Source organism: Ooceraea biroi, chromosome 13, assembly GCF_003672135.1.
Source record: "Ooceraea biroi isolate clonal line C1 chromosome 13, Obir_v5.4, whole genome shotgun sequence".
Classification (NCBI taxonomy): Eukaryota; Metazoa; Arthropoda; class Insecta; order Hymenoptera; family Formicidae; genus Ooceraea; species Ooceraea biroi.
The window spans coordinates 4,265,141-4,291,774 of NC_039518.1; the positions used below are offsets into that span (position 1 = coordinate 4,265,141).

At 34.9% G+C, this 26,634-nt stretch overlaps 1 protein-coding gene across 1 annotated transcript; it reads right to left on the minus strand.

The window, feature by feature from the left end:
* Window positions 1-2,896: 2,896 nt before the first annotated feature.
* LOC113563263 lies at window positions 2,897-3,858 on the minus strand. Its single transcript, XM_026974663.1, has 3 exons — window positions 3,464-3,858; window positions 3,218-3,384; window positions 2,897-3,110 (listed from the first exon to the last, which is right to left on the minus strand). The coding sequence occupies exons 1-3, from the start codon at window positions 3,660-3,662 to the stop codon at window positions 3,000-3,002; spliced, it is 477 nt and encodes a 158-aa protein (XP_026830464.1). The 5' UTR covers window positions 3,663-3,858; the 3' UTR covers window positions 2,897-2,999.
* Between the last annotated feature and the right edge of the window lie 22,776 nt (window positions 3,859-26,634).

Here is a 26,634-nt window from a genome sequence, read left to right on the forward strand (position 1 = left end):
ACGGACATTATAAAGAGTGTGTGTACGCGAGTGAACTGTAGTGGCCCATCGTCACGTAAAATAAACATCGTTTTAAAAGCGAAACCGTACAGTGAGTGAATCCTACCCCCACGATCACACAACAATTTTGAAATACTGTTCACTACCAGAACAACTCGATTGCAGTCTTAAAACAAGATAAATACTTACAAATTGTTTGCGAATTTCTCTGTCTCGTTGGAGTTCCTCCTCTGTTGTCGCCAAGGGAAAAGCAGGTAATAATTTTGTGTCACATTCAATACTTATAGAAGCAGCATCTTTATTTTCAATCATATTTATTATGTAATCTAATTTTTTTTCGGTCTTTTGACATGCTTCTAAAATTATTTTTTGTGTTGTACGACAAGCTTCTATATATGAAATAGAAAATAAAAAATTTGCATGATATAACATCATTATACAGGGTGTCCCGAATTTAAATGTCCAAACTTCGGGAGCGTGTAGGGGATGATAAATCAAAAATAAAAAGTCCTTTAGAGATATGCTCGTTTTTACTTCGTTTTGGAAAAATCGCAAAAAAGAAAACGTAGATTTCATGCAGCAATGACTCGTCGTTCCGAAATTCTTCTGTTTGAAAATCGGCGCGCATACTCTCGCACCGCCTCCCTAGCATTACCGTCACAGAAACCATACACGAAAACCATATCAGCATATTCAACGTTAGAATATGTACGCGGCATTGTGACAGGAGTAATTCACTCGATGGCTTCTGATGAGTAACTGACGAATTTATAGGAGAGAAGCAGAAATGTAAACAAAAAAGAAATGTAAACAAACAAAGGAAGTGCGAGAGTATGTGCGGCGCCGATTTTCAAACAGAAGAATTCCGGAACGACCAGTCATTGCTGCATGAAATCTACGTTTTCTTTTTTGCGATTTTTTCAAAACGAAGTAAAAACGAGCATATCTCTAAAGGACTTTTTATTTTTGATTTATCATCCCCTACACGCTCCCGAAGTTTGGACATTTAAATTAGGGACACCCTGTATATAATACAATATATTTACATAATATAATACCATATAAGTATATTATAAATATAAATACGTTATTCTCTTTTTTCTTACAGGATTACAAATTACAAAATTGTGCAACCATAAATTATATATGCCGTAAATAATTAATGTCACAGGTAAGTAACATAATACATACCGCAATTGTGGTATTCATCTTGTATTTCATAAACATTAATATCATTCACATTATTAACATCATTGACAGCATTAACATCATTGACATTATTTTTATCATTATTGATATCATTAACGTTATTAACATCATTACGAATAACATTGACATTATTTTCTAATTTCTCCTCATCGTTAATTGATGAAGATGATGAACTTTCCGATAAATGTTCTGCAAAAAGTATAAACAAAAGAAAGATTATTTAAAAAGAAATAATAAAAAATTTAGATAAAGTAATAACTACGAGTATTTTTCACACATAAAATTAATTGAAAATATTTTTATATTTAAAAAATATATTTTTTAAATGTTAATATATTATTTATTGTTTCAGGTTAAATATATAAGAGCCATTACCAAGTGGATTTATTTGGATTGCACAACTTTAAATAAAGAGACAAGAGACAACTTAATAAAGAGAAAGATACATAAAATAGACAACGACAATTGTAACTTTAAAAATAAGATTTGAGAAGTTGTCATAAAGAAGTGATGATTGTAATATTTATTTTTGAGAAAATAATTAACTAGTACTTTTATGTATTACTTATATATTATAACATTGCAAAAATATTTTTAAAAAAGCGGACATAGAAAAATTAATTTAAAATCTTATTAATACGTACCTTTTTTGGGGGGACTAATATTTTTTGTACGTGTACATTCCAGTTTCGTACCTCGTTGAGAAGTGTTATTAGGGATGCACGTTTTCAATATTTAAAGAACACGAACAGTCGCGTGAGTGAGTGCAGAAAGAGGTTTTATATGTTTATTAATAAAACATATTTTCATTTACACTGTACACTTTATATGTCAGACACACTGCACTACAAAAAGCAAATAATAGAAGCTGCTTCAAGCTCAAGCAACAACGCGATTAAAACGTGAAAACGATACAGAGAAGCAAGAGAGATCTTTATATGTTTATTAATAACGGAATACTAAATGTTTGTTTAACATTTGCATATGTTTATTTACTTAGATACGAAAAACTAAGAGCAACTATAAAAGCCAATATCATATCATTGAATCATGCGCGCATTCATAATGTAAGAATACATCATGCGCGCATTAATCGTCGATAACGCCAACGCGGACGTCAAATGCAATGTAGATCTGTGGATCGGCCACCGACACTATAGTGTCGTTAATATATTACTATATTAAATATTAGTATATTAACGAACAAATTGGAAGAAGCCGAATCGATGAGCGTGTTCTCGATTCATTGTAAATGTAAAAAAAAACACGTGTTTTTTTGCTATTGAAAATAAAAGACGTTTCTTTATTTATCTTAAGAAACGAAAATTTATTTTACATATCGAAAATGATAATCACTCAGTATCAGAAATGTTAAAAAAACTGCTGCAACTTCTAAGACTTTCTAAGACGTCTTAAGGACGATTTTCTGACAAAGTATTGAAGACGTCTATCTTAAAACGTCTTAAGGACGACTTTCTGACAAAGTCTTAAAGACATTTTTTTAAAGACATCTTAAAGATATCTTTCTGATAATAAATTTAAGACGTCTCTTTCACGACGTCTTAAGGACATTTTTCTGATATAGTCTTAAAGACGTCAGTTTTAAGACATCTTTAAGATGTCATTTCGACTTAAAAAAAATATATAGATATACAATGTAAAATACATATACATAGATTTGCTTTTACTAATTTTATTTTACGTACAATCTAAATTGTTAATAATTATTTCAATATCTGAAGTATTTTTTGATGTTGAACTTTGTCGAATTACTTTTAAATTGTTGTTTCCTATTGAAACATAATTATTATTATTTGGGGGAGCACTGCTGTTATTGCTTGATTCGTCTGATGTCGTTTTATTATTGTCAGATTCTTCCGGAAAAGTAGGCAATTTATTCTCTATAATATATAGTAAAATAATATATATATATATATATATATATAATAAATATATATTTAAATGTAAATTTAAATGTGATATACTAAAGTAATTACGTGATAAATACCTGATGATTTATTTTTATTTTGTGGTTGAACGTTCTCTGAACTAGAATCTTTGTCAGTTGACTTAATTTTTTTGAAAATCGTTTACGTCGTCCTCTTCCTAGCTCTTCTTCATTTGCACTTGTATATTGAGAATCCTCTGCTATTTTCCGAGCTTTCTCAAGTGTGTCTATGTTAAAATAATATGCACGCAATTAAGTTTTTTATTTATCTGTTAATAATTTTATAATAAATAAAAATTTTCATACTACAAAATCTTCCTAAGTTTACACTCAGTCTTTGCCAGGTTGATTTAACTGGTTCAATACGTTTTGATATTAAAGTTGATAAATTTTTAGTATTGGAAGGTGGCCACCAACAGCTTGAACCGTCCTCATCAAAATCGATAAGCCAATTACTTGGTACTTCTGATGTAGTGTCATCGTGAAATGTAACAACAGCAAACATTTTTACTATTAAAATCTAAAAACCAATAAATAAATGAAGAGATAGATAAATTTAAATAGATTTAGAGTCACATATGTTACAATTAATTAAGTCATTGAAAAATGTTAATATGAACTGTTTACAGCTTTACGCTTCAAATATTTTAGAAGTTCCTTTTTACATACACATTAATAAAATTTAATAAAATTCCAAATAATTTGTATAAATATTAATGTCAAAACTTCTTTCTAATTGTAGTTAATAATTATTAAACAATAAAAGAAATAATTTTACTTAACCAATTAGTAATTGAATATTTTGTACTATTTGAGGTTAGGAACAACACATTTTAGATTTCCTGAACTTATTGTAATTAAACAACATGTATAATGCCATATACATGCCCATTAATACGACACGTAATATAATATAATTAAATATAGTTGATTTTTAATATAGTTTTGTTACGTACCTGCACGTTGCACGATTTAACATGTAGTATCTTTGTGCACAAACGTCGAAACGGAAAAGGATGTTGCGATGATGTTTTTTTTATAACTTTCATAAAACTATGATTATGAGTTAGAAGAAGCGGGAAAATTCAAATAAAAAATAATCACTGTTATTATAAATAATTGTGAGTTAAAAAATGATATAAGTATATATATATGCTTTATTATATTAATAATATAAAATTAATTTAATATAATAAAATGCATAAACTTATAAAATTGGCTCACAAAAATCTGCAATTAATACTGATGCAACCAATAAACTTCGTTCTGATATTCGAAAAACAAAATAATTATAAATAAAATATATTCTAAAACAAAATAACAATGTAACATTATATTTATATTAAAATATACATTTATGTAATATTACTCTAAAGTAACTAAGTTAAGTTACAGTTACATACTTTTACATGTAACTATTGTAATATTACTTCAAACCCAGATAACATTATGTCGTCTTAAAGACGTCTAAAAGACGTCTTATATTCTTATAAGACGTCTTGTAAAACTATCAGAAGGACGTTGTTATGACGTCTTTGAGACGTCTTATGACCCGATTTATAACGTCTTTGGGATGTCTTTTCTGACGTATTTTCTGACGTCTTTGGGATGACATTTTATATGACGTCTTTGAGATGTCTTATATAAGAATTATTAGGTCTGTTCTTTATTGCTGAACTCCCTGCAATGGGCTGCACTAGTTCAGAGTTTATCCTTTTCCTCCTAATATGGAGTAAAAAAGATAAACTCTGAACTAGTGCAGCCCAGTGCAGGGAGTTCAGCAATAAAGAACAGACCTATTATTCTAATTAATAGATTAATAGGTTATAACATTCTGTCCTCTGGCCTCTGCCAGCTTCCTTGCCGATTCCAAAAAGTCTTAACTCTTGGAGAATTGGTTTGATTATCATTGACACATGGATTAGAAAGACGTTTTTATAACACGTTAGAAAGATGTCTTTACGACTGATACAAAATGTCATCGACAAAATGACATCCATAACTTAACGTATGTCATTTTGTCGATGACATTTTGTATCAGTCGTAAAGACATCTTTCTAAGACATTATAAAGACGTCTTTCTAATAAAGCCTTAAAGTCGTTTCTAAGACGTGTCTTAAGGACGATTTTCTGACAAAGTCTTAAAGACGTCTATCTTATAACATCTTAAGGACGTCTTTCTAACAAAGTCATAAAGACATTTTTTTAAGACATCTTAAAGATATCTTTCTGGTAATGAATTTAAGACGTCTCTTTCACGACGTCTTAAGGACATCTTTCTGATATAGTCTTAAAGACGTCTTTAAGATGTCATTTCGACATGCGTGTTATCTGGGAAGTAACAAGTTATATATCTTATACGAACTATTAATATAACAATTGTTACATTACTTGTTACTTCTAGGTAACATAAATGTTATAAATTGTGTTTAGTGGGATTTGAGTAGAAGCTGATATATCTCCCGGAGGAAGTGGGCTTCTGGTACCAATTTGTTAGTAATACATTATTCATTCTAATGACTTTAACGTCCAAAAAATTCAGCGAATTCTCAAATTCCGTTTCCATCGTAAATTGCAACCTCTCATGATAAGCGTTAAAAACCCTCATAACCTCATCAATCTTGTCCCTCGGTAAAATTGTAAACACGTCGTCAACATATCTGTAATAAGTCATCAACGTAAAACTGAGAGAGTCAATACAAGAAACTTCCAGATCCTCCATCACCATATCCGCTAGTATCGGTGATAATGGAGAACCCATTGGCGTGCCAAAAGTCTGCTCATAAAAATTGTTATTGAATTTAAAACTTGTGGAGCCCAGAACAGATTCGATCGCGTATTTGAACTGATTTAAGCTGAAATTACATTTACTCTGAATAAAGTGCCATATTTTTTCAATTGCTTTCATTATTAAATCTGTCGGGATGTTTGTAAATAATGAAGTTACATCCAGCGAAACTAGCAGTTGATCCGGTTCAATCGAAATATCTTTGATAAGCTTAACAAAAACCAACTCTCTAAAATAAACGAAGACGGTTTCGGAACTGATTTCTTCAAAATACCATGTAAAAAGCTAGCAATTACGTATGTAGGGCTACCCACAGCAGACACTATAATCCTTAGCGGGTAGTCAGGTTTGTGTGCTTTGGCAGGCCGTAGCAAGAAGATAAATTATATGTCGTTTTGTACAACATCTTGTAAGTCATCTCGTCAATAAGTTCATTGTCTCGCCAAGTCTTAATTAAGTAATTTATTTTTCTAGTTAATCGGTTTAAAGGGTTCCAAGGCAATTTTTTATAAGTAGTCTCGTCATTTAACAAACCATTCATTCGGTTAACATACCAACGTCTACTCATAATTACAGTCACCTGTCCTTTGTTTGACCATAACATCTTCATTGTTCTTTTAAAACTTTTTACACATATTAAAGGAGTTAATCAAAATTTTGTCAATAAATTCTGTATGTCGTCGGTAATTTAAAAACTGTCGTACAATATTACATACTGAGTTTCTTACTACTCTCGCAATTTCATTTGAAACCCTGTAAAAACTGTACTCAAAATTTTTTATCACATCTACAACGAATTCGGTTCGGTTATTCCTATCATGATCGTTGAAAGGGATCGCAAACTTGTTACCTAGACTTAGGAAGTCCATAACTTTCTTAGAAATTTCAAGATCACTAATATTTATGATCCAGTTAGTGTTACAGTTATTACCATTTGTTTAAATAAAGTAGCTAACATTGCCGTTTGTTAAGATATCGCAAATCTGCTTGCGCTGTCTTTTTCAGAATCGTTTCTAGTTGTTTCGTTTGTAGTTGAACTTTTAAAAGTTATTATCATTTGTTTAAATAAAAAATAGCTAACTTTGCCATTTGTTAAGATATCGCGAATCCACTTGCGCTATCATTTTTAGAATCGTTTCTAGTTGTTTCGTTTGTAGTTGAACTTTTAAAAGTTATTAACATTTGTTTAAATAAAAAATAGCTAACTTTGCCATTTGTGAAGATATCGCGAATCCGCTTGCGCTATCATTTTCAGAATCGTTTCTAGTTGTTTCGTTTGTAGTTGAACTGTCAAAAGTTATTAACATTTGTTTAAATAAAAAATAGCTAATTTTGCCATTTGTTAAGATATCGCGAATCCGCTTGCGCTGTCTTTTTCAGGATCGTTTCTAGTTGTTTGGTTTATAGTTGAACATTTAAAGTTTAAGTTATTAACATTTGGTTAAATAAAAAATAGCTAACTTTGCCATTTGTTAAGATATCGATATAATTAAAAAATTAAAATAGTAAAATATTTAGAATATTTATTATAAAGCTTATAATTGAGAATATTCACTCTTAATTCACTCTTCGTCTCTTTTTGATGTGCCCTTTATAAAAACACAAAGGTGCAATCGAGCCTAAATTTTAAGTTTTATGCCTTAAAATCTCATTGTAAATTATTGTTACAAAAGAACGCTATCGCAAAGTGAAAGATGTTCCGTGGGCATTGTCAAAAGTAATTGCTTCAAGAGAATTGTCAAAATCAAATATCACGGCAAAATATTGCTTGGGGTTTACATGGTTTACAAAATACAGATAATGTTTCGTGTTATGCAAATCCTCATATAGTATAAAAAAGAATACTTCACATATACAAAATGTGTGAAATCACAACAAAATTAACTTTTTAAGAAAAGGTACAAAAAAGCGCCAAGTATACGCGCCCGAAGTTCTTTCAAAAAAGAATTCTACAAAACTGATATCTTTCAAACTCGAAGTTCTTTCAAAAAAGAACTCTACAAAACTAATGATATTAACAAATCATTTTGCTGATAATAAATGTTATTAATGCCATTAATAAAAAGAAAAGAATAACATACTTCACACTACAAAATGTGTGAAATCACAACAAAATTACCTTTTTAAAAAAAGGTATAAAAAAAGCGCCAAGTATAAGCGCCCGAAGTTCTTTCAAACCCGAAATTCTTTCAAAAAAGAACTCTACAAAACTGATATCTTTCAAACTCAAAGTTCTTTTAAAAAAGAACTCTACAAAACTAATGATATTACCAAATTGCGCCAACTACAATAGGTATTTATGCAAACCAGAAAATCTATTACTTTAGTTGGGTATTTATGCAAACCAGAAAATCTATTACTTTTTATTATTACTCTTTGGCCGATATTCATTGTTGATTCTTATTTAAAACCATCTTAAGTACAATTATAAGATATTTGAAACCAATCACACAGCCGTATTAGCATCTTAATACATTACTTCAGATCGCGTCTGGAAATAAGAACGGACTATGAATACTGGTCTTTGATATTAAAGTGCTATATCCAGTTAATAATATATAATTCTGTAATGACAGTTTTGAGCACATATTGTTTTACATTACATTCAACATACAAATAAATATTTTAATATTATTATCTTCTAGTCCGCATTTATCTCGTAGTCCGCTCTTATTTCCAGATGATCTGAAGTAATAATGTCTTAAGATGCTAATGTAGCTCAGTAATTGGTTTCAAACATCTTATGATTGTACTTAACACGGTCTTAAAGATTTTATTTGAAAAAATAAAGGAGATAATAATATTAAGCAGATATATTTTTATACGAATAAATATTTTAATACATATAAATGTCTATACAAATAAGTGTTTTTTGATTTTTTTACCAATAAATATTTTAATACACATAAATATGTATGTTAATACAATAAGTGTTTTTTGAAAATACTTGGCGCTGCTAAACCGAATAAAAAATTCGCACTCAATATGTTTCTTTCTCTCTTGTGAATGTGTGTGTGTGTGTGTGTGTGTGTGTGTGTGTGTGTGTTCTGCACACGTGTGTGTAACATTACAATTAAGTATAGATTAAGTTTATTAAGTATAGATTAAGTTAACTATATTTGTAACCTACATTGTTTAATGTCTAATAATAATAAGCTTTACGTTGATGACTTATTACAGATATGTTGACGACGTGTTTACAATTTTACCGAGGGACAAGATTGATGAGGTTATGAGGGTTTTTAACGCTTATCATGAGAGGTTGCAATTTACGATGGAAACGGAATTTGAGAATTCGCTGAATTTTTTGGACGTTAAAGTCATTAGAATGAATAATGTATTACTAACAAATTGGTACCAGAAGCCCACTTCCTCCGGGAGATATATCAGTTTCTACTCAAATCATTCTTACCAACACAAAGTGAGTGTAGTTAAGGGACTGGTAGATAGAGCAATAATTTTGTCTGATCGACAATTTCATACAGACAACATTAAACATGTGCGTGAGATCTTGACAAACAATTGTTATCCGATGGACTTTATTAATAAGCATATAGGTAGGAGAATAAAAGAGTTGCAGCATAGAAATCAAAATACTAATAGTATTAACAATAATAGAGATGGTACATTAAATAAATACATAAAAATCCCGTACATTGGAAACATTAGCGAAGTATTACGGAAGAACTTAAATAAATACAACTTTAAGACGATCTTCACTATCCCGAATAAATTAAACCAGATAATTAAATCAGAAAAAGATAAAATAGAGAACAAGGACGTGATGGGAGTTGTATATAAAATTGACTGTAAAACCTGCGATTCTTGTTACGTAGGACAAACGAAGCGTAGGTTGGATACCCGTATTAAAGAACATAAAGCTGACATTAATAAAGATCCTGACTTTCATTCTGTTGTGAGTAAACACCGCTTAGATTGCAATCACGAATTTGATTGGATTAACACTCAGGTTTTACATCGGAAAGAACATATTAAGAAACGTGAAATAGCCGAAATGTATTTTATAAAACGACATGATAAAACAATCAATACGCAAAATGACACAGAAAACCTTCCAAGTGTATACGACAATATTTTGAGGTAGATGTGACCTTGTTATTGTGATGCGGAGAGATAATAAGATTCGCCTCACATGAAGACAGTCTATCGACTGACTCGTGTCATTTTCTTACTGTCTCCGTAGTTCAAAATCGTTTGGTTTGGTTATATTCTGCAAGTGAGTACTTATATGTTGTATTGGAGCGTCACAGCGATGATATTGTGTGTGTTTTTATAATTTTTATAATTTATATTGTTAGATTGTAATTGATTCATTGCGGAAATTGTTTGGTTTTGATTTAGAATGTAACTGACCTTTTGTGAAAATATATTCAGCACTTTAGAAAGACCGAAACCGTCGGTCGAAACGTAGTGCGCTTTGTAACATCAACCTTTGCCAGCTTGGTCAAAATAAATTATTGGATAATTTATTATACTTTTATATAACAAATACTTATGCATTGCTAGAATAAATTAAGTAACAAATCCTTCCATTCTTGCAGATGTCTACATTATTTCCATACCAACGAGAAATTAGAGGCCCACACTATTGATTGCCAACAAATGAACGACTGTGCCATCGTTCTACCAAATCAAGATAACAAGTGGCTAAGTTTCACCAACTACAACAGGAAGGAGAGAATACCGTTCGTCGTCTATGCCGATCTGGAATGTATCCTGCAGAAGACGGAGGAGGACGACGACCCGAAGCTGTACCAGCGTCACCAGGTATCTAGCATCGGGTATTACGTGCGATGCAATTACGATGCGTCGTTATCCGGGTACCGATCCCGTCGCGACACCGACTGCATAGCGTGGTTCGTTGAACAATTAAAAGATTTAGCGCATCGTGTGAAAGCGATTTTATCGAGAAATGTCCCCATGGTAGAATTAACACGAGACGAGCGCGAAAAGTATAATAGCGCAACGCATTGCCATATCTGTGAGAAACCGTTCGCGTTGGACGACACGCGAGTACGCGATCATTGCCATCTCACCGGTCGGTACAGAGGTTCCGCGCACGCGAATTGTAACTTAAATTACAAAGATTCTTATACCATTCCGATAGTGTTTCATAATTTATCCGGCTACGATGCGCATTTTATCATTAAAGAAATAGCTACTGCGTTCGAGGGCGCTATCAACCTATTGCCGATAAACAAAGAAAAATATATTTCCTTTACAAAACACGTTAACGAGTCAGATGACAAAAAATGGTGTAACCACGTGCAATTGCGGTTCATCGATTCGTTAAGATTTCTGAATAGTAGCCTGGATGAGTTGTCATCATTTTTGAATAAAGATAAACTCAGAATCGTACGATCCGAATTTGCACACCTCTCTACCAACGACTTTGATTTACTTACGCGAAAGGGTGTGTTCCCATATGAATATGTGGATTGCGCCGAAAAGTTGGAGGATACTCGCCTACCGCCGCGCAAATCGTTTTACAGTTCGCTAACCGGTGATACGGTATCCGAGAGCGATTACGCGCACGCTATTAGTGTACAAACGAAACAACTAGAAACGATTCTGAAAATGATAGCGCAAGCGGATTCGCGATATCTTCACAAATGGCAAAGTTAGCTATTTTTTATTTAAACAAATGTTAATTAATACCTTTTGAACAGTTCAACTACAAACAAAACGAAACTGCAAACGATTGTCAAAAAGTCAGCGCAATCAGATTCGCGATATCTCAATTCTAATGTAGAGCCACTACATATGATCGTTATGTGTGAGTCACACGGATATACCAACAGCATCTCCGCCGGTCGGTATAAACGGAGCTGCTGCCATCTCGACGAAAAAGAACGGACTGTACAAATGACGATGATGACGACGACGACGTTTCTTAAATGAAATTTTCCAATTTCAGACTTTGCATCGCCATATCTCCGCTCGTAGGGCACGTACAAGAAAAATAAAAACACTTTTATTATATAATTCGACCCCAAGCTATCCATTGAGCCTACTTAGAAGTTCATCCGTTCAGCGGTTATTGAGATCTAATAATCTGAGTGTCTGCGAAAGCGTCGCTTCGCGTAATAGTGTCACGGTGCGGTCTCGCTGCGCGTATACTTGGCGCGAGACACTGCCGTGTCTCTTGATTCTTAAAAAGAGGAAATTCTTTAACATGCTTGTCAATGATCCTGTAAAATTTGTTTAATAACTTAATTTTAGTCTTAAAATTATGACGTTTTATCTTGTCACAATTGAGTTCGTAAAACGCTTGAATTACTGGCTTCATATTAAATCGTTGAAAATATAATAAAGCTACTTACCGATCGCAAATGTATTTTTGCCCGTTCTTCTTGCTCAGTTGTGAGCTCACCAGCCGAGACAGATTCCTGATGCACGCGAAATGTCCCACGTTGTCAAGCGGATCCTGCATGTACAGCAGGTTCACATGCTTGCACTTCTTCTCATCAGTGAGTCGTATCGGCCCGATTGTGAGTTTTTTTCCTCTTCTTTCTTCTTCTCCTGGATGGCGTATACATTTACCGAGATATCATTCAGCTCAAATTTTTTTATTTGCTTCAACGACACTGGAAACTCTATGCCCTGGAGATTCAACACCGTTGTATAATGCGGATAGGAAGATGGCCTATCTACGTGTTCTTCTGCAGGATACAGAGTGGCAATCACCGACCACGCGAAACATGCATTGTCCTTCGATTGCACGTTCGCCACTGTTTCTTCAGTTTTATCTCCATCGATAATTTAATGCGACATCCCGCATGCATCGGATTGTGCTTGTTGATATTGATGGTCAAGTTCAATATACGCGACAATGCCCACCCGCTATTGCGCTCCTGGAACTCCTCGAGAGACGCCAGGGTGGGTTCGATCACGTATTGCGTGAACCACTCTTGCAAATCCGATGTCTTAAAGAGTTCATGATTTCTCGTGTTTATACTTTTATTGGCGGTCTTCTCACCCGCCACGAACTCCCTGTTGAACATGGTGTTCACTTTTACGCTGTTGTGTTGTTCAATTGCATTGCGCACATGCTCCAACACTATGGTGCGAGTGTCCTCCAGGAATCGTCGCGGGTCGATGTAATCCACGTTGATCACCACACCTGTCAGAATGCGGTTTTTGAACGCGGTATGAATCTCTCGCCAAGAGAGTTTTGTGTTGGAAGACTGTTCGGCGTGGTCACCGCCACCGACATGTCTGAAACGTGTTTCCAATTCCTTCTTCAATCCCTTGAGCTGCGCGATTCGAGCCACTAACGAGTGATTGCGTCCTAGAGATAGTCGTGGACGCTTAGCACGACATTGTTCTTCTAATTTTTCGATGCACTCGTCACATCGTTGCTGCCAGGCGAAATATTCGCTCAACGTTGCCACTCGCGATGATTCTTCAACAACATCTTCTTCGATTTGGTAGAGTTTCATTTTGAGATGCTATTTTAGACACCACTTTTACTTTTCGCACAGATTTTTCTTACAAAGAACTTTACTCGAAGTCCTTACTCTTTTATATTAGGGAAATGTCTTGGGAGGAAGAGTTTACCGCAAATTTAGAATCTAATGGATGGTGGAGGGGAGACATCGCGTAAAGCGATTGGTTAGAGGCGTGGGGGCGTGGCAAAGAGATTGGTTTCAAAATTTGAGTTTTTGGATGGTGGAGGGGAGACATCACAAAGCGATTGGCTAGAGGCGAGGTGGGTGGAGATTATGTGAAAAATGAGAGAAAAGTTTTGAAATTTTAGTTTTGTTATCGATAACCTAACTATTGAAAACCTAACTTTGTATAATATAATAGTTTAACTTTGTACGTATGAAATCACAATCATAAGTATAGCACAGCGCAAAATTAAGTTTATGAAATCATGCAAAGGAACGGAAGAGGTGATGAGAAATAAAATTGTTATTTTTATATATATAAATGTTCTTTTATTTTTTAATTTTATCATCTGTATATATATTTTTTAAATATGTTTTTTTATTTTTTATAAATCATCATCATCATCTTCGGAGGAGACCTGTGGCGGAGGAGAACTGCGGCGGCAATCCTTCTGTAAAATAAATATTATAAATTGAAGACTAAGATCGGCTTTTTCGTAATATACAATTTTACTTAATATTACATACCTTTTTTCTGAGATCCGGACACTTGCACGTCTTTTGTTCGCATACGTCGCAATGTCGCACGATGTTATTAATGGTACCGTGCACGTGTCTAAAATCGTACAAGTTGATGGTGCACGAGTCGATGCCTCGCCTCTCATAGATATTCTGGTACTCCTCGTCGAACACACGTTTCGATGTTCTAAAAGGAGTATAACGCTCTTTATATTTATCCGAAATTATCCAGAAATTATCAAATCCACATGTCTCCCGAAATTCGCGGATATCTCAAGATGCACAAGATCACCGCTACGCTTGATCTTTTCAATAATTTTTGGGGTGTAGTAACTAGCTGCAGTTTTGACATTGTTGTACGGTACGAATTCTCCACTTTCCTCTCTCTTACACTCTTCAAGTAGTTGCCTGTATAATTTCCACTTTACGCAACGAGGCCACCACTCAACAGTCCACGCATCAGTTATATGAATATCTTGTCTGGTGCGTCGTTCACCGGTTCCATGTATTCCTAGTTCTCGGTCTCGTAAGAACTGTACCGGTGATATGTGTTGCACACCCGTCGTGAGTTTTTTCCACTTTTCTCGTGGGTTCTCGAGAACGTCGATTATATCTAGTTCTATCTCAGATTCTGAGTAAATATCCTCCATTTCTTCTCGGAGAAGTTGTTTTCACTGTACTTTGCACAAAACTGTAAATTTGAAATGCTTTGGAAATATCTTGAAAGAAGGAAGCTAATTTTTCGTGTGTAGCCCGTAGAAAAAAAAGAGTAGGGTTTGCTAGAGGCGAGGGTGGAGACTGCGCGAAAACTGATTGGTTTCAAACTTTGCGAGAGATGGGACTTCGTGAGGAGGGGATTTGTTGGTAATTTTTGGGAACGTAGGTAATAAACCATGGAAAGACTGTGTGAATTTTTTGGTGCGTTTAGGCCGCAGTTCAATCGTAGGCCGCTGCCTTTGTTGAGCTGACATCCTTTGTAGTAAACTTCCGACATGTAGCGTCGGTTCGGGTCGGCAGCGAGTGAGTCTATATCACCTTTGTATTTTCCAACGGAAAGAAAGTTTATGATTTTGAGAAAACTATTTTCGCGCAATCGAGTACGTGCCGGAAAATTGTCTAGACGTTTGTCGCCAGACTGGCGCCGGACCCTGTATGAATGTCATAACGTACATCCAAGCAAAAAAAAGTCCTGAAAGAATGCAGTCATATAAGAATATGTTTATATTGTATAATAAGATATTGTTAAGATATAAAACATTCCAACAGCCGAGTGTCAGCACTCAAATAGCGATAGTACCGCAGAGTTATGAACATAATCTTAATCAATAATTCCTAGAATAAAGACGGAAAAGTGCCACAGGGTCATAAACCGTACCCTTCGTGACGTCATACCCCCTCGCCCTCGGGTTAGGACCGCCGCCGGCCCAGAACCGACCTGGGTTAGGACCTATCTTACCCCCTCCCCAAAGTGGTCCAGAACTCTCCTAGCCTATCTACTACTAAGGAGAAAAATTATAGTTGTAAAAAAATTTGAAAATTTATGGTAAAAAAAACTAAATATATCTATTAATAAAGAAGATTCTGAAGATAATTTTGTGGAGAATGAACTGAACATAAATAAAGCTCTTCCTATGTGGCCTGCAGAAATACAGAGTTCTCAAAATAATGCCAATATTGTTAATTCTATGATGAATAATAATCAAGACGATGATGAGTTTCTTATTTCTTTGTATTTTAATCCTAAAACATACATATATCTTTTTAAATTTATATTTCAGCGATGCAGAAAACTGGACGTGAGTTATGTAGAAACCATTCTGGAATGTCAGTATCTAAAAGTAAAAGTAGTGCTTTCGAAAAGACGTTGAATACGAACAAAAGCATAGAAACTGATACTGCATTAAATATGTTGGAGAGAAGTAAAGGTAAAGTTCTTTTTTTTATTATAAACATTATCCAAATTGATAAATGTAACAATTCTATGTACAAATACGTATTTAAAAATTCAATTTTTATTATGTTTTATTATAAATATAAAAAATATGCTATTTATAAATATTATAAATAGTATAAATAGAATTATAACAGTATATTATAAGTGGGTATAAATAGTATATTATCATTAAAGAACATCCTTCTCTTCCATATGTATCATTATAAAATTGATTCATCATATAATGAACTACAAAGCAAAAATAAATAATTTTATTTTATCCAGATTTATTATTTTATTATTTATAAAAATTATATTAATTAATTTCAAAAACTGTTGAACATTTAATGAGGGCTGTAGTAGAAATGCACCTACAATTAGATGATGTTTCAGCACAACTGGCTAATAAAGTTATCCGCAACGGTCAAAATAAATCTTAATAATAAATAATAAATAATACATCTTAATAATTAATAATAATACATCTTAATACATAATAATACATCTTAATAATTAATAATAAATAATACAGACAGAATTAAAACGTTCTTACCATTAAAATGTATTGATGATATTTTAAAAAATTGAAGTTCAGTTAAACAATGACAAAACTGTTTATAATGAATATGTAAGTACACCTAAAAAAAATTGATTCTGCATTTTGCATAATTAATGGCATTTTTTTATTTCAGGAAGCTTTTATACAAAAAATTGGAGGCCATTCTCCAAGAGAACATGTTAGAAATATTTTGACAAAAGTCTTTTGTAACGAATGTGCAATGGCGTGCTCTTGGAAAGGGCACAGACAAAAGTTTTTTGTTGCAAAATTATTGATGATTACAGCAATGAAAGGTATATTCACTTACTATTCTTTTTTATTTAATATATTGCATAATGGACAATTAAAAAGATTTTGTCTTTTTATAGAAGTTATTTTAGGACATCACCTTGTAACAGAAAAAGAGCTGGATACAATATCTGCGGAGTGGTTCCGATTTGCAAAGCAACGGAAAAATCGAGAGGAAAAGGAAAATTAAAATTAAAAACAAATTAAACAGCTTGCTATGATATTATCTATTACTTTTATATATGTATAAATTTACTACACAATTTCAAATGCATTACATATTTTATTTCTGTCATGAATGTCTAAGACTAAAAAACTTTTTGTTTATAAATATTTAATATACGTTTAAATATATTATAAATTTAACTTCAGTGTTGAATGTCGAAAGTTTAAAAAACTGTTTGTATTAAATTTATTGAAATAAGCAAATAAACATTAATTTTTTATTTTTATATAAATTTCTATTTATTTTGCTACTTTTATATATATATAAAAGGTTAGCAAGATATAACAAAGAACATAATATTTATATTCCATTCACTTAATCACAATATAACAGTCACATTACAAACGAAATGTCTCATACATAACAGTAACATAACAAGCAATATAACATGTTATATATATGAGTAGGAAATAATAACTAACCAGTAACTTACACAAAATGCTTTTGTAATATCCCAGCAAACACAGAATATAACTATTATATATCTCAGAAGTAACACGTGATATAACAGTTGTTATACACTATTAATATTGAGACTACATACTTTCCTTTTATAACTGTAATATTACTTTGTTTTAAAACTTTATTATAACTGTGTTATTTTCTGGTTATAATAATATAACAGCAATATAAATTGAACATAACACGTGATATTACAAATGCTATATTATTATTACTTTGATGTTATACAACGTGTTATATAGAGATGTTATATTCATTTTATATTATATATATTATAACATGAATATAACATATATATTTAAAATGTTTCCTCTTTTCGTCGTTGGCATCGTTGCGTTCTTTTCAGTTCTTGTTGGTTTTTTCATCGTGTCAGCGTGTTGTTGCGTGGTATGGAAGTGCTCTCTTTATCCAAGGTAATCCTTAATTTCTAACATTGATTAAAAATAAGTATTATTATAAAGACTAAATATTTGTACATATATTTTTACTAGTATTCTTTAACTTATTGCAGTTAATCTATATATACAGGGTGATTCAAAACAACTTCATGTCCTTGAAATGTCGTATTCCTGGTTGAATTCTGAGACGATTTTTCCTTTACCAAAATTTTCTCCGAAGCTTAGTTTTTGAATTATAAAAAGAAATAATTGTCGAATAACAGGCCGCGCGTGAGAGGCAGACAGGGGCGGCGCGCGGCGCGACTCACCGCGGCGCTTACGCGGGACGCTCAGCTGATCGCTACATACGATCTCTCATAATTCTCTCTCATGATTCTCTCTCTCACTCACTCACTCTTTGTTTTTATAATTGAAAAACTAAGCTTCAGGGACAATTTGGAAAAGAGAAAGTCTCAGAATTGAGTCAGGAATACGACATTTCTCTCACTCACTTACCTTGTAGAGAATGACTTCGTGTTGTTGTAGTTCCTTGGAAAAGACGAATCGATCATAATCAATATTTTATTCTTCTACACACAAATTTTACGCAGATATTCAATCACAGTTTCGAGACACTGAGAGTTCACAGCAGAGTAATTAATCGAAAGTTTTTTTTATAAACTATTACGTTTCACTCACTCGATCAATGAAACGAGAAATGTACTAATGACTCTCAATCACTCGCCGACTAAAAATCACTCACAAGAAAGAAAGAAGCACGCAACACAACACAACGCACGGTACACAACATGTTCTAACCTCAACACATGTTTACGCGGTGACAGGAAGCAGTCGACTGATTTTTTATTATGATTGTACTAGCGTTGTCCAACTTGTGATCGGTTGAGGCCTCAGTATTCAGATCGTGGCAATTCGAAAAGTATAAAACGTATAATGCCGTATGATGTTCGTTTTGAGTTTAATTAAAATAAAGTGTTTTTAAAATACTTAATATTTTATTACACTTTATTATTTAAAAGCAATCATAATATGAAAAAATTTGAATTAAAACTCTTGTAACTTTTTCTTACATTTTGATAAACGTAAGATATTCGACGTAAAAAATATTAGTCGCCCTGAAAAGGGCGAATTACTTTTGATCGTCCTGAAAAGGACGGATTGTTTTTGGTCGTCCTGAAAAGAACGGATTGTGATTCTCTTTTACAAGAGATGCTCAAAATGGCCCCCGTCCATTCGAATGCAGGCCCTCATCCGTCGTAACAAATTTCTTTGCACGTTTTCCATCACGTCGTCTTCGATGGTCCATATGGCTTCCCGCAATCTTCCTTCCAAATCTTCTAGGCTTTCGGGATGCGTTTTATAAATCATCTCTTTGCAATGACCCCAAAGGAGGAAGTCCAGCGGATTGAGATCCGGGGATCTCGCAGGCCAACGTATCGGGCCATATCGACCCATCCAGCGTCCAGGGAACTGCCGATTTAGAAAATTGGTCACAATTCTTCCGTTGTGTGGCCCAGCACCGTCTTGTTGGAATATTATTTTGCTTCTTTCGTACAACGGCACTTCTTCTAAAAATTCTGGTAAATTGTCGCTTAACAATTCCAGATATGTTGCGGCAGTTAAAATGTCTGGAAGAATAATTGGACCTAGGATTTCAGTTCCAAAAATTCCACTCCAGACATTCATCTTCCAACGAGTCTGGAAATTCCTGACTCGTGTACCGCCGGGATTTTCCTTGCTCCATAAGTGCATGTTGTGCGAATTAAATACCCCTTCTCGTGTATAGCGATAAATAGCGTAAATAGCGATTCATCGCTAAATATCACACGAGAAGGGAATGTGGGATCTTGTTCTGTTCTTCTTATAAAATCTTCGCAGAACCTTCTTCTCAGAGGATAATCTTCTGGTTGTAAATGCTGCACGCGGGTGTAATGAAACGCGTGCAGCTTTTCTTCTTTTAAGATCCTCTGTACGGTTGAACATGCTAAATTGTGTTCTCGAGCAATGATCCGAAACTTGTTTCGGGATTTTGCTCGACAGCGCAAACAACTGTCTCCGTATTTCGCAAATTTCTTGCGCGACGATCTCTCCCTGTGTCGTGTTTGTTCGGCAGGACATTCCCTGTTTCGTACAACCTTTGCGCTGCACCAAGTATGACACGGGCCGACGGATGTCTTGGTCTATTTGGGTATAATTCGACGTATCTTCTTGCAGCAACGTTATGCTGCCCGTTGCATTCGCCGAGTGCCATCAGCATATCGTAGTATTCTTCGTATGTGTATGCTGCCATGTCGTTCTTCTAATGCTTCTTCTAATGTCGTTCTTCTAATAATCAAGGGATTATTGATTGCAGTATCGATCGCTTCATCCTATTTATACGATCTTCGCGGGGGGCGCGGAGGGGGTATCGACCCCTCGCGAAGATCGTATAAATAGGATGAAGCGATCGATACTGCAATCAATAATCCCTTGATTATTAGAAGAACGACATTAGAAGAAGCATTAGAAGAACGACATGGCAGCATACACATACGAAGAATACTACGATATACTGATGGCACTCGGCGAATGCAACGGGCAGCATAACGTTGCTGCAAGAAGATACGTCGAATTATACCCAAATAGACCAAGACATCCGTCGGCCCGTGTCATACTTGGTGCAGCGCAAAGGTTGTACGAAACAGGGAATGTCCTGCCGAACAAACACGACACAGGGAGAGATCGTCGCGCAAGAAATTTGCGAAATACGGAGACAGTTGTTTGCGCTGTCGAGCAAAATCCCGAAACAAGTATTCGGATCATTGCTCGAGAACACAATTTAGCATGTTCAACCGTACAGAGGATCTTAAAGAAAGAAAAGCTGCACGCGTTTCATTACACCCGCGTGCAGCATTTACAACCAGAAGATTATCCTCTGAGAAGAAGGTTCTGCGAAGATTTTATAAGAAGAACAGAACAAGATCCCACATTCCCTTCTCGTGTGATATTTAGCGATGAATCGCTATTACGCTATTATCGCTATACACGAGAAGGGGTATTTAATTCGCACAACATGCACTTATGGAGCAAGGAAAATCCCGGCGGTACACGAGTCAGGAATTTCCAGACTCGTTGGAAGATGAATGTCTGGAGTGGAATTTTTGGAACTGAAATCCTAGGTCCAATTATTCTTCCAGACATTTTAACTGCCGCAACATATCTGGAATTGTTAAGCGACAATTTACCAGAATTTTTAGAAGAAGTGCCGTTGTACGAAAGAAGCAAAATAATATTCCAACAAGACGGTGCTGGGCCACACAACGGAAGAATTGTGACCAATTTTCTAAATCGGCAGTTCCCTGGACGCTGGATGGGTCGATATGGCCCGATACGTTGGCCTGCGAGATCCCCGGATCTCAATCCGCTGGACTTCCTCCTTTGGGGTCATTGCAAAGAGATGATTTATAAAACGCATCCCGAAAGCCTAGAAGATTTGGAAGGAAGATTGCGGGAAGCCATATGGACCATCGAAGACGACGTGATGGAAAACGTGCAAAGAAATTTGTTACGACGGATGAGGGCCTGCATTCGAATGGACGGGGGCCATTTTGAGCATCTCTTGTAAAAGAGAATCACAATCCGTTCTTTTCAGGACGACCAAAAACAATCCGTCCTTTTCAGGACGATCAAAAGTAATTCGCCCTTTTCAGGGCGACTAATATTTTTTACGTCGAATATCTTACGTTTATCAAAATGTAAGAAAAAGTTACAAGAGTTTTAATTCAAATTTTTTCATATTATGATTGCTTTTAAATAATAAAGTGTAATAAAATATTAAGTATTTTAAAAACACTTTATTTTAATTAAACTCAAAACGAACATCATACGGCATTATACGTTTTATACTTTTCGAATTGCCACGATCTGAATACTGAGGCCTCAACCGATCACAAGTTGGACAACGCTAGTACAATCATAATAAAAAATCAGTCGACTGCTTCCTGTCACCGCGTAAACATGTGTTGAGGTTAGAAACATGTTGTGTACCGTGCGTTGTGTTGTGTTGCGTGCTTCTTTCTTTCTTGTGAGTGATTTTTAGTCGGCGAGTGATTGAGAGTCATTAGTACATTTCTCGTTTCATTGATCGAGTGAGTGAAACGTAATAGTTTATAAAAAAACTTTCGATTAATTACTCTGCTGTGAACTCTCAGTGTCTCGAACTGTGATTGAATATCTGCGTAAAATTTGTGTGTGGAAGAATAAAATATTGATTATGATCGATTCGTCTTTTCCAAGGAACTACAACAACACGAAGTCATTCTCTACAAGGTAAGTGAGTGAGAGAAATGTCGTATTCCTGACTCAATTCTGAGACTTTCTCTTTTCCAAATTGTCCCTGAAGCTTAGTTTTTCAATTATAAAAACAAAGAGTGAGTGAGTGAGAGAGAGAATCATGAGAGAGAATTATGAGAGATCGTATGTAGCGATCAGCTGAGCGTCCCGCGTAAGCGCCGCGGTGAGTCGCGCCGCGCGCCGCCCCTGTCTGCCTCTCACGCGCGGCCTGTTATTCGACAATTATTTCTTTTTATAATTCAAAAACTAAGCTTCGGAGAAAATTTTGGTAAAGGAAAAATCGTCTCAGAATTCAACCAGGAATACGACATTTCAAGGACATGAAGTTGTTTTGAATCACCCTGTATATGACTCATTCCATTTTGTATTTCGCAATTCTTGCCATCTCCTTGTTAGTATTATGATACATATATATATGCTAATAAGATGTAGACACAGTGTAACGTATTTACCACGTTCCCAGTTTGACTCTACAGGGTGTCCCATAACTCTTTATTAATATTTCAGAGGGTGAATGAGGGTTGAATATTGAACAAAAAGTTCCTTTTCCGATTTTGGCTCAGACCATTATTTAACGAGAGTAGTGAGTATAAGCGGGTTCTGGACCACTTTTGGGGAGGGGGTAAGATAGGGCCTAACCCAAGTCGGTTCTGGGTCGGTGGTCCAAACCGGGGCGAGGGGGGTATGACGTCACGAATGGTATGTTGCGGCACTTTTCTATCTATATTCTAGGAATTATTGTTTATGATTGTTTATGACTCTGTGGCACTAACGCTATTTGAGTGCCAATACCCGGCTGCTGGAATGTATGATATATCGTAAGATAACGTCTGGCGAGTAAGCTAAGTGTAGTACAATTTTCAAACATCATAATCTACGTGGTTTACCGCGCGGCACTTTTCTATCTATATTCTAGGAATGAATATTTAAAAATGATTACGCAACCACGAACCGGAAACCATTTGAGCATCGACACTCGACTGCTGGAATGCGTGATATATTTTAAGATGAAACATTCCAACGGATAAACCACGGGTCCGAAGATTATTACCTACGTTCCCAAAATTAACAACAACAAATCCCCTCCTCACCAAGTTCCATCTCTCACAAATTTTGAAATCAATCAGTTTTCACGCAAAGTCTCCACCCTCGCCTTTAACAAATCGCTAGCCCTACTCTTATTTTTTTCTACTGGCTACATGCAAAAGATTTTTTTCACATTCAGCCAGTTGATCGTCAGAGTGATCGAAAAGTGTAGTGAACGAGAAATAAGAATATGTGGGCCGCTTACCGAAGAGAAATAGAGCTGCAACAGCAGGCCTATGGAAACATCGCGGATATCGTAAAGGTCCGATATCCGCAGACTGGGGTAAGTTACATATTCAAGAAACATTGTTTAACGTCTACATACTTTGTCTTTCATTTCTTATTTTATGTGTTTCAGTATATATGGGTGGGTGACCAGCCCTTAGAAGAAGTGCAACTATACAGCGAGGTCGATATTAAATTTGATCCCTCACCGGTAAGTATATACATTCATCCGTACATACATGCATACATACATACATTTATACTATTGTTGTATCCTTTTTTCCAGATTATAGATCCAACCAATATTAATATCAAGGGATTTATAAACATTGAGAACGCGAAGTGGACACGGTGGGAGAGGAAGGGGAAGAGGGTCGATGTAGAATACATTGACAATATGTGGACGAGACAGGATGTCGACGACGACGACATATTCAACCTACGTAATTTATATGGAGAGGATGAATGGGCAGAAGAAAATTGGAACGATTGGGATGATATCGGTGAGTATTTTATTTATTCATTCTTTCTTTTTCTTTTACATATTTTTATAGTATGTTCTATGATTAATAAAATAATACACTTTTTTCAGAAGTTAATGATAGCAATCAAATGACGATTGAGGAAGAGTTCCGAAAAAGACAAAGGAACGAGGAAGATATAAGGAGTATTTTATTTATTTTTACATAGTATTATATTTTGATATAACTACTAAACGATCGTTTTTTCAGAAATGTTGTATGCACTAAAGAGGGCAAGGATAGAAGACGATGAGGAAGACGACGAGAAGGACGAGGACGAGGACGAGGACGATGAGAAGGACGAGGACGACGAGGAAGACAACGAGAAGAACGAGGAAGAGGACGATGAGGAAGACGATGAGGAAGAGGACGATGACGACGATATAGGTGAGTTTTAGAACTATCATACAACTGCGTTCAGAACAGAATAAATTCAGTTGCGATAGTTTCAGTAAATAATAAACGACTTTTGTTTCAGAAATTATATTTGATGATAGCATTGCAAGGCGCGTGCGATTCGCGGAGGAGGATGATATTGGTAAGTTTTGTTATTTTTCAATTTTTATTTTAACTAATAAGCGACTTTTGTAATTACAGAAATTATATACGAGAAGAGAGAGCGGAGCTAGAGGAGGAATTCGCTCGATTAATATAAAAACATTTTTTATGTATATATATATAATTATATAAAATTATGTAGAATAAAAATTATGTAAAATAAAAATTATATAAAATAAAAAAATTATATAAAAATAATATCATCCACATCAATTTATTCGCTACCTCCATCACCTCGTCCATTCCTTCGCATGCTAAAGACCTAATCTTGCGCTGTACTTTTGCTCATATCTTCGTTAAAATTGCAATATCGTTAAAAATCTTTTTGCTTCTAATTCTAAAGATTTGATTTCCATAGAAAAACGTTATAGAAAATAAATAAATAGAATTTTTTCTCTTTTACTGATGAAAAGATTTTTTTTAAAATGACTATTTTGTCGGTAATACGGGATACTCCAAGATCCCCATAAAAATCACTCATGTCGGTAATATAGATGATTACAGCTTCCCTTTAAGAGTTAATACTTTGAATGCCTCATAGATGCACTCCTGTGAGGAAAATGGGAAATAGGTGTGGAAAAATAATATTACACTTTATGCTTAGAAGAGTATTTTTATTAATAATAATAATAATAATAATATTTTTACAAGTTATATCTATAGCTTGCTAAAAAAATGGAGCCAACAGTTTACAATCTATAATGTGATTCTCATCGAAACAATCGCTGGCGCGTATGGCGTTCGATACATTTTTAGGGTTAGTGGACGCCATGTTTGAAAATTGTGTGAACTTTGTGTCGACTTTATCGACCATACGGTTTAAGCGGTCGAACATCAAATTGATACATCGGTCCAGGTTGAACATGGTGAAGAACGTCGATTCGGTCATCGCCAAACGTACGTTGGATGATTCCAGATATATGAGTTTTGTATCAGATACTGGACTCTCACTGATTCACACCGTCAACGGTCCAACGCTGATAGGGCGGTCGCGAACATCCTTGCGGAGACGGTTCTGAATATCCCATCGCTGTTCGTAGAGTCCTTTCCACGTTTAGAGAAACAAGATCAACTCGTTCCCTCGATTATCTCCTATCGCAATCTCGACATAGCTCGACGGACCAACGTTGATGCCGATTTCCAAGTACTTATACCACGTAGCCGTCAGCGCATATCGCCTGCTCAGTATGCGAATCGCGCGACGTGCGGGTAAAACGCTATGGAAAAAAATCATGAGTAAAAATACTTTCTCTATAAATTAAAAAATCAAAGTATAAGACAATGGAGAATTCTCTAACTTACGTGGTACATTTTTTCGATGGAGTTTCAGCATCCTGAGGCGGAACGTATGGAACGTAATAGTTCATGCTGCTGCTGCTGCTCTCCTGACCGGTATACATTGCTGCTGGTTAGAATCGAGGTTTTTCATACGCTGTGGCAGATGTAAAACTGAATGTGCGCGAACACGTCTGAACGCGTATATATACAATTCTTTACCATAGGGAGGGGATTCTTTACCACAATAGGGGAGGGGATTATCTAAACTAAACGTGTGCGAACAGGTTCGAACGTGTATACGATTATTTACCGCAGGGGAGGGGATTCTTTACTGTAAAAGAAGGAGAAAAGGAAGTTAAAAAAATGGAAAACGTATTTTATACATAATATATTTTATTTTTTTGCTGAGACCACCAGTTGAACATTTTAAATACATTTTGCAAAGCGCAGTGTGATACATGTGTGTTACAACGTAAAGTGTGCATAACGTCCAGCTTATTCAAAGGTGGTATGTCCTCGTAGTGAGCGTCAATAGTCTCGATGTAGATATCATTATCCAGAAGCAGATTCCGCAACCATTCGCGTTTCTCGAGTCCCTTGACATATACGATGGGTGGTGCTTCGTCATCATCATCGTCGTCGTCCATTACCGCCTTCGTGATCAAACGCC

Excerpts from the sequence above, each read along its gene's own strand:
- LOC113563263 (XM_026974663.1), bottom strand. The coding sequence starts at position 3,662 with ATGTTTGCTGTTGTTACATTTCACGATGACACTACATCAGAAGTACCA. Across the intron at positions 3,385-3,463 it reads AAACTTAGGAAGATTTTGTA|ACACACTTGAGAAAGCTCGG; the intron begins GTATGAAAATTT and ends ATTTTAACATAG. Across the intron at positions 3,111-3,217 it reads AAATAAAAATAAATCATCAG|AGAATAAATTGCCTACTTTT; the intron begins GTATTTATCACG and ends TATATATTATAG.